This window comes from Crassostrea angulata, chromosome 4 (genome assembly GCF_025612915.1).
Source record: "Crassostrea angulata isolate pt1a10 chromosome 4, ASM2561291v2, whole genome shotgun sequence".
NCBI lineage: Eukaryota > Metazoa > Mollusca > Bivalvia > Ostreida > Ostreidae > Magallana > Magallana angulata.
Window position 1 is genome coordinate 1772316 of NC_069114.1, and position 13920 is coordinate 1786235.

General features: G+C 33.0%; 1 protein-coding gene across 1 annotated transcript; it reads left to right on the plus strand.

The window, feature by feature from the left end:
- Positions 1 to 6795: 6795 nt before the first annotated feature.
- Positions 6796 to 13331, plus strand: LOC128181964 (integral membrane protein GPR180-like). The gene is made up of 9 exons (XM_052850548.1): positions 6796 to 7030; positions 7787 to 7921; positions 8881 to 9099; positions 9379 to 9559; positions 9948 to 9997; positions 10145 to 10296; positions 10616 to 10807; positions 11192 to 11269; positions 12003 to 13331. The coding sequence occupies exons 1-9, from the start codon at positions 6865 to 6867 to the stop codon at positions 12156 to 12158; spliced, it is 1329 nt and encodes a 442-aa protein (XP_052706508.1). The 5' UTR covers positions 6796 to 6864; the 3' UTR covers positions 12159 to 13331.
- Positions 13332 to 13920: the final 589 nt, after the last annotated feature.

Genomic DNA, 13920 nt, shown 5'->3' on the forward strand with positions numbered 1-13920 from the left:
AACACATAACCAAAATCTATATACTTACATAAATGTTTTTCTAATTCAAAAAATCAATCTGCATCATTTTCTTTAAAAAACACAGAGTTACTAGGAGGTAAATATGTAAAGGCTATAAACATCTTTCTGAAGTTTTACAAGACTTTTGCTTAGCTTAAGCCATATTAAGCCATATTATATTTTAATCTTTTGCCACTTGGCCAATGTTTAATGTGATCGGCAAAAAGCATCGTTGGTTTAAAAAAAAAAGCTGTCAAGATTTGATGGGTTTTTTTTTAAATGCAAGGCAAATGGCAATCTTGAAAGAGAAACTTGTAACAAAACAAATGTAAGTTTTGATTGTTTGTTTGTATTACAAAAATAATTATTTTCGGTAGGAATTAGGTTTATAACGGTAGATATGAAATGTAATGAACAGTGTTCAAAATCAAAAGTCCAAAGGAAAAAAACAAAACGGGACCTCAGCAACCACGGACACCTTAATAAATTAGAGGTAGAATCAGGTGCCATGGAGCAGTGAGCATCCTCTGCTGACCGGTCGCATCAGCCGAGTGTTATTTAAAATTCGTAGACAATGCGGTGAATTATTAAGGCCCAACAATACCGGTATGTATGAAAAACTTCAGCCAGCATTCCATATCCCATTTTAACTCTCTCGTCGAAAAAAGGTGAATCAGGCCTAGGAACATCCCTTTCCTTTATTTCTTCTCCCAACTGCATTAACTGTTTTGTTGGCGAAACAGTTGCATTCTGCTCTTTTTATTATATGGTCTTTAGTATTCCTCTTTTTTGTTTGCAATCTTGATACCACCCCTAAGCTACCCTGCAATCATCATTTCTCTTATATGTGGGTATAGTCCACTAATGCATTTTCCATAGGCGGTAATGTTAACGTTAGGGTTCATAGCTCCGGTGTAACGAAGAATTTTGACCCGGGTTGAAAATTGACCCGGGGGTCATTTTTTCATGTTGAATAATGAGACGAAAGGTGTTGAATAAAGACCCTAATCCGTTGAAAATTGACCCGCATCGTGGAATTTTGATCATGAAACCGGTTCAAAATTCAACAGCAAAGAAGCACAAAATAACGAATCAATATTATAAATTGAGTTTATTTAATTAAAAATTATCAGTTTATACATATTTATTCAGTCTTTATATTTATATGTTTCAACGGGGGGGGGGGGGGGGGGGGGGGGTTGTTAAAAATGAGACTTTATAAAATTTTAATGAATATTTTTTAATTTACATATAATCACTTTAAATATGTAATAACTATTTTATTCATAATAAACTTTTCGCGTATAATAGCTGTTTTGTATGATATCTATATATTTCTTAAAAGAATATATGTTTTTTAAAGAATATTTGTATATGTCACAGGATTAATTATCTTAGTTAATTAGTATTCATATTTGCGTTCACTTATTTCAACATTTCATATTTTCATTTCCCATTGTTAATTTGTTTACATTCACACCGCTTCATTCATTCATACAATCATTCATAGTATGATAGTAGTACGAGAGGTCACGTGGTTACGTTTGTCGGGTGGATCAGTGAATGAATGGATGTGTTAGACTGGTTTTTCGGGTTTAAGTGAGTGAGTGCGCATTTTGCTTTCATAGTTTCTAAATTGCTTTGATTACAAAAATTTATCATAAATATTAACAGTAATTGTTTTCGTCAATAAATAGGTAAATTGCATTTTTTGAATAGAAATATGTAGAAGAAGACCATATTGCAGCGTTGGAGTAGATGGTTGACCCTCCTATCACAGCCATCTACATTATTAATTCAATTTAAACGTGTTTTATTGAACGGAATGATCAAATTATTGAATGGATTGGATAAGAGTCATAGCCTATGTAAACCCTTTCAAACATACAAAGTCAAGAAGAAATAATCTATAGTCATAAGAATATAGTATTACAAGTTTACAGAATATTATTGATATTATGTGCATATAAGACAGGGGATACTTGAATATTAAATAATTATCTGAATATTTATCATATATAATTGTATGACTTATTGTTGGTATACATGTTGACTCACACCTACATTAACAAACCTATCACCTCCATTTATACTTGCAGGGATACAAACATAAGAATGACATTTTCATGATCCAGCCCATTTGAAAAGAACAGTAAATAAAAGGGGACTATATATTAAGTAAATATAAATGTATAATACTTAAATAGTTTTAAACCGTGTAACCTAAGAGAATCAAAAACGCTTTGGAGCTCTTATATAAATATAAACATGGGAAACAATTTTACAATTTTATCTATATGAAAAATCAGAACTACCATAAAGTACATATAAAAAGGTACACTAATGTCAATGAGTTGTTTAAAAAGTTCGTCTCTTTGTTGAGTATATCTTTGATATATCACATTTCCTTCAGATTCAGACTTACACTATTAACATCGACTCCCATCAGTATAAAAAATCCTTAAAGTAAGCTTTACTAGCTTTATTCCGTAATTGACGTAAAATAATATTTCCTATCGCCTTAACTGAAATTTTTGTAAGCTTTAGGTATATTTTGTTTTTTAAGTTTTGACTTAAAGAAAGATAAAGTTGATGAAATTTTCTTTCCTGCATGAAGATTATTCCATAATTTACATGTAGACGGAACAAAGCTATTGTAATAAGTATATAGTGGTAGATAGTAAAAAAGCTCATTCGACATAAGATTATATGTATGTTCAGTTAGAAAATATGATTGAATTCAATCTAACATATCTTGTGGTGCTAAACCATTTATAATCTTGGAGAGTGTAATTAGTTTATGTTTTTCCCTTCGAGATTGTAATTAAGGTTTCCAAATTAAGCTCACAATATAAAATGATTTTAGAAGAATTAATTCTGATCCCTGTCACTGTCCTGGTTGCTTCAATTTGTACATGTTTAAGCAATTCGGATTTTCCTTGATACAGCTGCTCCAAACAACATCACCATATTCCAATCTAGGTCTGATAAAAGCCGAATTTTAACAAGTGTTTATCTATCAATTGTATGCTTGAGTAATCTAAATATATTAAACTTTTTGCATGCATGCCTGTATATCATTAATATAATTAGATCAACCATCCTCCGACTGTATACAGTATTTAGATGCAAACCTACTTTTAAAAAAGAATTGATAACATTTTTACTGTATGCTATATGTTTTTAATTTTGAGGAAATATATTATGTCAGTTGCCTGTGTTTCTAATTTACTGGTAATTAATGGAATTGAAAACTCAAAATGATAGAAATAAATTGCATTTTTTAAAAAAAGAACTATGACTCTGCATATGCAGAAAATTGGATGGTGCTTCAATAAAGTTAATCCGACAAGTTTATGAAAAATTATTGTTAAGTATATATGTATAATACAGTATACATAAAAAAAGATAAAAATATGACAACCATTCATTTATTTTTTTGTCAGGGATGCTGACTTCTTCAAATTAAGCATAGGTATCTGACATTATATTCTTTTGTCTTGATATAAATATATATACCCTTTACCCAATAAAACAGTATAGAGGTTATATTTTCAATTATTAGAAAATACAACGCCATGTGCCTGTCGAATAGAGCTCTGTTGAATTGCCTTAAACGTGACAATAACGGGCAATACATTTGTTAGATATATTTATCAGAGATTATGACAAGTTGAAAAATTAAAATTCTGTCACATGAGGGAATGAAAACCATGTCATCTATGTCAAAAAGTATTCTAGCCCTACTCGCCTGTTCCATTCCGAAGCAATCGGTCATCTTCTTAGCTTTATTTACATAGTTTAGTAATAATAAATGGATATCATATTTTCAGTCTCAAAATTAAATGATTAATTGGACCTATCAACCTAAAAGAAATTAGCCCGCCCGCATATGTATCGGACAGTATGAACATTTTAAACTAAAACTTTCAAATATGTGCATGATTGTACATTTAAACTGTGTAGAGTAAGTTCTAGTTCAGATCAAAACTCTGAGGTTGGGGTCAATTCTCAACAGGATCAATTTTCAACGTGTCGATGTCATCAGAGTTTAGAAAAATCTTTCTCATACCGTTGAAAAATGACCCCGGGTATAAATTTCACGATTTTGGTCTCAATTTTCAACTTTGAAAAATGACCCCCCGGGTCAATATTCAACGTTGAAAAATGACCCCCGGGTCAATTTTCAACCCGGGTCAATATTCTTCGTTACACCGGCCCTAATTTTCGTTCAGCAACGAGGGACCTCTTCAATAAAAGCTCACCAAATTGTCTCTTTCCTGTTAAAATTTCGTGGTTTGAAGTCAGATGCGTTTTCCGGCAAAATGCGTCTGTATTGAAAAACTCTGAAAATGAAAGTAAAAGTAGGGAATTTCTCAGTTTAGGAAAGGGTGTACATCAAACAATTTCAATTCTTTTCTTCAAATGATAATTCAATTTTGACACTTGTTTTTAAAATTGAAAATCCTCTTTTCTGACATGTGTCAAGCATTCTGATTTAAAATGTCCCAATAAATGTATATACACTCTGAAAGTATAGGTACTATTTTGCTTAAAGGCACTACTTTGTTGTCCTACTGATTCTAAAAATAGTTAGAGGGATATACCCCTACCGATTCTAAAAATAGTTAGAGGGATATACCCCTACCGATTCTAAAAATAGTTAGAGGGATATACCCATGTGTATGTACCATGCTATCCTTAATTAATAATTTACGGCTTGAAGTAGTTCTTCCATTTACATTAATTTTGTTTTCTCGTTATTATAGAATTAAAATTATAGAATACATAGACTCCATTCAACACTTTGGTGCCAGTATTAATTGATTTTCTCACGCCACTGTTTACGATCACGTGATTTACCTGGTTTAATAAATAAGTTTAAATTAAACATCCGTGAATGATTGAGATTTTCTCAGCTGCGCTAAATAATGGCTTTAAAAATATATAATTATTCTTATCATTTATTCAATTCTTTATTTCTTTAAGCTTTACAGCTTATCAGTATAACATATGTATAACATGAGGTGGTAGTGTATTTACAGGAGAACTTGTGCACGTACAGATAATAACATTTAATGTTACATATACAGGTTGAGAAAACAAAAGACTACAATTATGTAATACAGTTGTCCCTTAATAACATACTTTTTGAGATGAATTTGCCAAGATTACAGAGATCTTTAACATTGTCAGTATTAAAAAGTTGAATTAATTTAAACATACAAGGTTTTTTATAATAATATTCTTTCATGTATAATCTGCGCAATGTTCTGTATAGAGGACAAACAAATAAAAAATGGAATTCATCTTCAACACTAGATTTGCAATGTGGACAAAATCTATTTTCTCTATTTGTGTTATTATATCTACCAGTTTCAATAGCCAGGCGATGTGACGATAGTCGTAATTTAGTTATATATTTCTGTAACTTAATGGGAATAGATTTTCTTAAATAGTATTGAAGATGTATACCATCGATAAGATATTTGTAAAAAGAACATTTTTTTGAATTTTCAACATTTGCAAAAATATCTTGTTTTGCCTGATCAAAAATTCTTTGTTTTACAAGTTGTAAAATACCATTGTTTATTTTTTGGTTAGACCATATATCAAAAAAACCGAGGTCAATGAGAATTTTCTTTACATCGAAAACCCAGTTTTTATAACCGTGTTCTTCACAATTAATATACATAACTTCGTAGCAATGTCTAATTATACAATTGTCACTAATTAAGACATTTTTCCAAAACTTAATAATGTTAAACATTCTATAATGTACAAGGGGCACACGGCCTAATTCAGCATATAAGTAAGCAGTATTTGTACTTTTCTTCACTCCGAGAATTTGTTTACAGAAGTCTGTATGAAGTTTCTCGATATTGCAACCTATATTATTTCCCCATATTTCTGAACAATAATTAACAATTCCACCAATAAAACAATCAAAAAGCGACAATAAAGTTTCTATATTAAATGACATTCCCCGTATATTCTTTCTAAGCGCAAACAATGCTTTTCTACCTTGTTCAGATAATTGTTTTTCAGCTCTGGTAAATTTGTTGTTAAAGTTGAAAAGTATTCCTAAGTAAGTGAATTGTTGTACAATTTCTAAAAAATCATTACCAATATGCCAACACTCACTATCTTTTACTCTGCCATTGTTTCTAAAAACCACAATTTTTGACTTTTCCGCATTAACATGCATTTTCCAAGTATTACAATAGCTATGTAGTTCATTCAAAAGACATTGTAAACCTTCCACAGATTCAGAGAACAGGACCATATCATCAGCGTACATTAAAAGAAACAGATTTAGGGAAGATTATTCAAAGGAGAAAAATATTAAAGCATAGCGTATTTTAATTTCGAAACCTTCATTCGAATTGTGTCCATGTGATTACTGTGCAACTTACATGTAGTTTTCTATCATTTAAGAATGTGTAACTATTATGAGTTTTTTTTTTCACAGTAAAGATCTGAAAAAACATAGTTATCACAAGTTTTCAGACTTAATGCACATCAAGGAGTCGAGCTTTAAGTACTTTCAGTACCTAAAGGAAACACAATTCGGTCTCAAAATAACTACTTTTACCCATACCCTCGGGCTGTTATCAATATATATTTTATTTTGCAACAAAATTATCAAATAGGTGCCCATTTTACTTACTTTTCACAATTTAATATATCGACTGTTCTCCTTCTTGGTAAATTTCACAAAAGCTGTGTTAAATTTAGTTGATATAGGAACGACAACATTTTACGACAACCGTAGTTCAAACTGTCCACGTTGGAGGCAGACGCCGGTCTTCGCAGCTAGCAGCTGGAAAACAGAACGACCGATAGAAAGGGTTACAAGATGAGATGATACAAAAATGTTCCCCGGAAAACAAAATGAGAGCTTTGTTTTGCTTTTCTGTTGTTTTACTCCAAGTGTTCAAATGCCAAGCTAAAACAGTATCGGGAACATTCTCATCGAAAGTATCTCTTAGTGATTGGGGGCAGTATGTGACAACATTTTGTTTTCATGGTAAGTAGAAGTAGCTGCAGATCGCACAGAGAGAGACAGACAGACAGAGAGACTTACAGAGAGAGAGAGACAGACAGAGAGAGAGACAGACAGACAGAGAGACTGACAGAGAGAGAGTTTATCATTACATATAGTAATCTTTTATCAATCTCTAAGATTAAATATTAAAAATATCAACCGGTATATTTTACATAGTTTTGCTGTCCTATAGCTGGATAGATATTGTATTGTTTGGATTAGTAATCCAGTTTTAATGATAAAAGAATATCTGATCATTCACTGACAAAGATTCTATTATAAACTCTGTCCCAAGATATTTATGCAGCACAATTAATTTCATTCACACATTATCACTCAGGAAAATTCACAGGAACGGAGATTTATAATTGGTAATGTTGACATCTTTTCACTATTCGGAAGTCACTTGGAATACCCTGTACAATTTTTCAACGTTATCATCCGGGTCTGTTGTTGTACAAAATCCGTTTATTGAAAACTAATATGCTAGTGGGGGATTCCAAAATGGCCAATGAAGAAATCTGCGAAATTTTACACACTTTTGAAAAAAAAATCATTTGTACCCTGAGGTATTAATAAATATTGAGTACCTAAGCAAAATGTGAATCAAGAATATCTTGGGACAGAGTATAAATGTAACTTCATTTTTTAAATCTCTTTGAGTGATGGAAAGGAGAAATTAGCTAGGGCCCAGTTTCCAACAGATTCCAGTAAATTCTTCATTAATATCCATTTCAGGAAATGCCTTGATCAATTATACCTTGGAGGGAGAGACGGGTGGAGTCCCTCAGCTGCTTCTATTCACAAAGGCAGACTTGGAGGATCTAGAGGAGGAGGATTGTCAGGATAAACTCAGCAGAGCCTCCTTCACTTGTAAGGGTTGATTACTCTCCTTACATGTCTAAGTTGCTAGAGGAGGTTGTTGGGTTTTCACATGTTATTGTTATGCATAATCATAAAACAGGGCTTCCGGTTATCTAATTCAGGTGTTGTTGAAAGGCCCCAGTCCCAATATAAAATAAAGGAATTGGCCTAAAACCAATGCTTTTGGCCTAGAATCAATTCTCACCAAGTAGCATTTCTTGCCAGTGCATTGAAACATCATCATGATCATACTAATACATATATACATGTAACTACTCACATAAGATAACTTGGTGGCAAGAACTGATACCTTGCAAGAATCGAATGTGTTCATATACAAATTATTATTTACCTGAAGATTATACATAAAAAAAATGATAAATATATTATCTTACATAAATTTTATTTTATTTTTTCTATAAGCAATAAAATAGAAAAAAGATTACCGGTATAACAAAGCACAATTGTATACAAATATACTCAAAATATGATGATTTTCAGTATGCACATATGTATACTCTAGATTCCTCAATTCTGTGATTCTGGTGGTTTGTATCAAAGGGCGATAATATAAAATCGCAAATGTGGAACTTTTATGAGTTGAACTCACAAAAAAATAAAAGCAAGATTTTAAAATCAACGGGGGGTGCTTCTCATGATTTTACACAAATATTAATTCCTCAAGTTAATTAGGATTCTACGGTAGGCCTAATGATTTTTATCTTCAAAAACAATATGTTTTTTGTTAGGAGCTCGGAATGTATCATTAATTCTAAAATAAAAGAAACTTACAACCAATGTAACTTCCTTTATTGAAATTTATGCACAATTAATATACTTTGTTAAAAACAAGTTTATTGAAAACTAATAGTACAGCTGTATATGAAAAATGACAGACGTAAAAAATTTTGCCACATTTCAGATGTGAACTGTATGAAACATGTATCAAATGTTGAGTTATTGTTTAGATGAGCTGAAGAATACAACAGGAAATGTGAGTGTGAATGCTCAGCCGACTCCTCACCTGTACCATGTCTTGTTTGTGGACCAGTCCACCTGTCTGGGTCCGGACTCCCAGGGGGAGGGGGAGGGGAGTACAGAGACCCAGGAAATCCAGTACACAATCCAACTCCTAAATCCAGACAGTCTCGGAAATCCGACGGAACACTTCGGAGACGACGAGACAGGTAGATTCTTATGTCAGTTTATTTTTAAAGTGATTTGGTGAAAAAAACATGTTGATACTTATGTCAACAGAATTCAGAGATGTTTTTAAAATAAGACTCTCTTCAGGTGACTACATCCAAGTAACAAAGACAGATCAACAAATCTAACAGTTTCTTTGTTGCATCAGTGAACACACACAGATATACACATGTATCTATGTGTACCTTTATTTCTGTCCATCATTTTACAGGTTTTCTACACTTCTATGCTCTGTTAATCTTTGTAACATTTTGTAACAGGTCTCCTTCGGTTCTACCAGCTGTTGACCCTGGCCTACTTTGTACTGGGCTGTATATTTGCGCCCCGCCTCCACGAGACCCTCAGTAAGGGCGGCCCCATGCAGCTGGTGATCGTGTTGCTGACCATTTCTACCTGTCTACAGGCCACAGGTACCTTCATCATGATGATTCACCTGGCCAGGTAACCAACACTGTGTACCTATATAATATACATTTATTCAACTTTTATTTGCGAATGAGAGCCTCATTGTCATAATTTAAAATATTAATCGCTGTGAAGCAGTCTTTTGTATTTGGTAAAACTGGCTAATTCTGGCTTGGTTGTGAAAATTTATATCCTCAAATCAGATTTCCTCTTTTGTCAAAACTGATTTCTAAGCAGTAATACTGAGTCATTTATGGTGGTAAATATTCACAGTGTCTGGGAAACAGTTTGCCAAAATTTCAAGTACATTAAAGTCTGTGGGCATTGACACAATGGGGTGAATATCCAGCGTGAAAACTACAGCTTCATGATCATCAGCAAGCTGAATTCCTCATTTGTATAATTCTTTTTCTGGTATTTTCAGGTATTCCAAAGATGGAATGGGGTCGTCGGCCATTGAGTTCTTTGCTGAATGTAAGTTACAATACAAGTATACAATTATACATGTTCCAGCACAAATATACAATAAAAAGCATCCTAATTGTTCAATGCAAATGAATTCATATTTGATGTACTCTCTTAGATTGCTATTTTGTACATATATTACACATTCTGTTTCAGTCTTTGACGTTCTGTCTCAGTTTGCCATGCTATACATGCTTCTCAGTCTAAGTCTGGGTTGGACGCTGGGTACGTCGTATCGCTTCGCTCATCTACAGATGGTCAGTCGCAAACCCGCCGCTAAAGTGGTCGGCACGCTGGGGATCCTGCAGGTAAGTGGCAAATCTATTCAAAACTAAATGAATTAAGTTTCACATAGTGATCTTCATATAGCCATAATGTAATTATGGCCCTTTTTCTTTAATGGTAATTTTTTACCTATTACAGTGTATGTGATATTTTTTTATTTTAGACATACATGTAATTTGTAATATCAGACATTGTACTTGATACTAGTATTTAAATTTATTGTTTCATTTGCTGAACTAATGGCTTGTGATATCAGACATTGTATGTTATATCTTCTGATTTCATATAGCGTGAGTGTTATTCTGTGATATTAGGTGGTGTATGTCATGTCTGTGGTTTCAGGCGGTGCTGTTTGTGTGGGAACAGATTCAGGACAGTGACCACCGCATGTACCACGCTCACCGCAGCTTTGCTGGCGTGGCTCTGGTGGTGCTCAGGATCCTTCTGGCAGCTCTGTTTGCCTGGAACCTGAACGTCACCGTGTCATCAGAACGCAGTGCTCTACGGCGGGAGTTCTATAAATCATTTACCAAGGTTTGTTCTTTCATTCTATCTACCGTTTGTATGGCAGTAAACTTATATATATAATAAATGTAGATCTTCTGTGAAAGGTTTGGTCTTTTTCATTATGTAACCTTTTGATGGCAGCTTTTCCTTATGAATATCAGGTGTTCTGTACAACAATCTTTCCGTTACATGTATTTAAGAGGTGTTTTCCTTGTTGGTTGATCAACGAGTGGGTTAAAAGTCTGAATATTATCAATTGTATTCTTTAAAAAAACAATGTTTCTGCAGTTAGTAGCTAAAATGTCAGGTTGAATAATAGGTTGAATAGTTGAAGAAGTTGATAATAATGACTTCCAACATTGCAACTGAAGGGAAGTAACTCTTGCCAAATTTTTATCTTTTCTCTTCCAGAGCTGCATGCTGTGGTTTCTGTGCTATCCTTTGCTTGTTGTGATGTCCTGGATATTCTATGAATATCTACGTTATAAGGTATGTACAGGTATGCATATAAAACAACAGTTGTTTTGGTTTTGCTCTGAAAGACACCCTGCTGAACAAATAACATTCAGATACCAGGTAAATCTTTCGGTGAATGGAATGATATCAAGCCTGTGATCCTTGTAATCATATTACTCTATTATCCGACAAGATTTAACATTCATACATTTAGCAGGTAAAAGATTAAACTTTGAGTTCTAATGTGATGGAATCTTGCAGAGTATAAGTTTTACCTACCAGTTCATATTTCCCAGTCTCTGTTGATGTTTCAGTTGAACGAACATTTAGCAGATCAGATGTGAAATACGTTGATTGGTTCTTATAATGTATGCTTTGTTGTACGTCATGGAGAACTTGGACTGATCATTTCTCACATTGTATGCTGTGATGTATTACATTATAAATGTATTATATTTGGATGTGTAATTTTTAGCGTTTTTGGCAGAAAGTGGCTTCAGCTAAATCAAAAATGCAAGTACATAATACATGTAGCTAAATGAAATGCTAATGCATATAATTACGATAAATTAGTACATTCAGAAATACATTATTTTAAATCCACATTGACTTGTTTAAAAAATCAATTTCTACTAAATATAATACGTTTACAGTACTCTGTTGTCACTAAGTATTTTTGTGCCTGTATTGCAGCTGATTACAATTGTGTGTTATATACAAACTGTTTTTGCATAATTCTTACAAAGTTTCCGTGCCTATCTTCCAGCTGATTACAATGGGTGTGGTGCTGTGTCAATGCTGCGCGGTGGCCATGTTGTACAAACTCTTCTTCTCCCGCAGCCTTTACTGGGAAGTGTCGGCTCTCTCCAGCACTCTACCCCTCAGAATGGACCGAACCTTAGGACATAAACTGTACTCTTGACCTTTAAGGTCACACATTTGCCAAACTTTAGGACATACTCTGTATTCTTGGTTTCAAATTTTTTATCATTATCTACTGGTAAATGAGAATTTTACGTCTCTATTTTTGTAAAACTGTATGTATGTATTTATTTTGTTTTAGACTGGTACCCATGGTTTGGTGCAAGGCTCTGGGTGACAGTAGCTTTTTTTTTTTTTGCAGGCACAATAGACTTTCTATTTTTTCTACTGGTTTATGCTTGGTGCTTTGTTAATTGTCAAAGTAATCTTCAATATTTTGTCAAAACAGAGAGTGGAAGTATTTGTTTGATTCTCCCCAAGATGTGGAGATATTGCCACAAAAAATATGTGCTTGCATTTTTTTTATTCCACACACCCTGTCACCAAAAAACTTGTTTTGATTTTTTTTTTGCAAGATTCTATTTTTGCATGTATATCTCATGTTCTTTAGATTGTTCAATTTATCATTGAAAACTTGTCATTCATCAGAGCATTAAAAATAAATATTCTTTCAAAAAGAATTTAAAGCTCATTTTAAAAGCCAAACATTTGCCTATTTCAACACATGTCCATACCAACTTAACATTTTTCACTTTTGAACAAAACATTTTACAAAAGTCATATGTTGTTATGTGTTTCAAAGTATTCATGTTTTGTTGTATATATATTATCATATCGTTGGAGAATGGGGTATGAATGTTGCATATAGATTCATTCGATGGGTAGCAGTAATTTTTATTGAAAGAAATGACTTGCTGCTGAAAAAAAAGTCAGCTACCAAGCCCCCAGATGACCATGCCTTTAAACTGTATTTAACGAATCTGGTTATTTTTTCAAACTAAGTAAAAATTGCCTAATTTAACTGAGTTCTTTATACTGCAGTCTCTGTTTTATAACTATGGTATATGTTGTGTAGTGTGCAAGAACCATTGGTGTACGATGTGATGACAGAGGGCGACTGGAGTTGTATGTCTGGTACATAAATTATACTTTGTTTTTCTGTGATGGTATGATTGAATCAGAGCTTGTGTGTCTGTAATTGTACAGGCATTGGAGACTTGGGTTGTATGATTAACACATTGTTGAAGTTTCCTTCATGAGATATTGTATGAAATCATGTCTTAAATTGTTACTGTATGGTTGTACAATTAAAGAAATCATTCGATAAATATCATTATGGGTTGTTGTTTTTTTTTTGTTATACATTGCTTCAGAGTATCAAAGTTGGCCAATTGTCTTACTGTTAAAAAGTAAAAGAGGCATTTCTCTTAATTTTGTATTGAGAAAATAAAATAAATAGGTATCAGATGTACTGGTGACATAAGAGCCTCAAATTTAGATTCATTTAAAGTCAACATTTTCATTGTACATTTGAGGATAAGAAGGTAAACATATCTTGAACTGGCTTGTTTCTGCCCAAAGATGTTGCCAAAAGATATAAACTTAATTTTATAAATAGTATACATAATATATGAATTATAGCTTAAATAAGGAAGGTTAGACATTTTTCTCAACAAATGGTTGTAGAGAGGACACCAATGAACCCCCTTCACATTTTTCAGATTGACAAAATGACATGTAAGACTCCATATTTATTGCTTTTATATATTTTGGCAACATTTTGGCCAGTTTTGGGCAGAAACATGCCAGTTCAAGAAATGTTTACATTCTCATCCTCAAATGTACAAGATGGCGGCACATCCCCCTTATTTCTCAACTGGGTCTCTTTGTTGATGAAACATACTTCAGTGGAGGATATTTCC

Bases quoted from the DNA above. Each gene is read 5' to 3' on its own strand.
- LOC128181964 (XM_052850548.1), top strand. From the start codon at position 6,865: ATGATACAAAAATGTTCCCCGGAAAACAAAATGAGAGCTTTGTTTTGC. The intron at 10,808-11,191 runs GTTTGTTCTTTC...TTTCTCTTCCAG, and splicing joins TCTATAAATCATTTACCAAG to AGCTGCATGCTGTGGTTTCT. The intron at 11,270-12,002 runs GTATGTACAGGT...CCTATCTTCCAG, and splicing joins ATGAATATCTACGTTATAAG to CTGATTACAATGGGTGTGGT.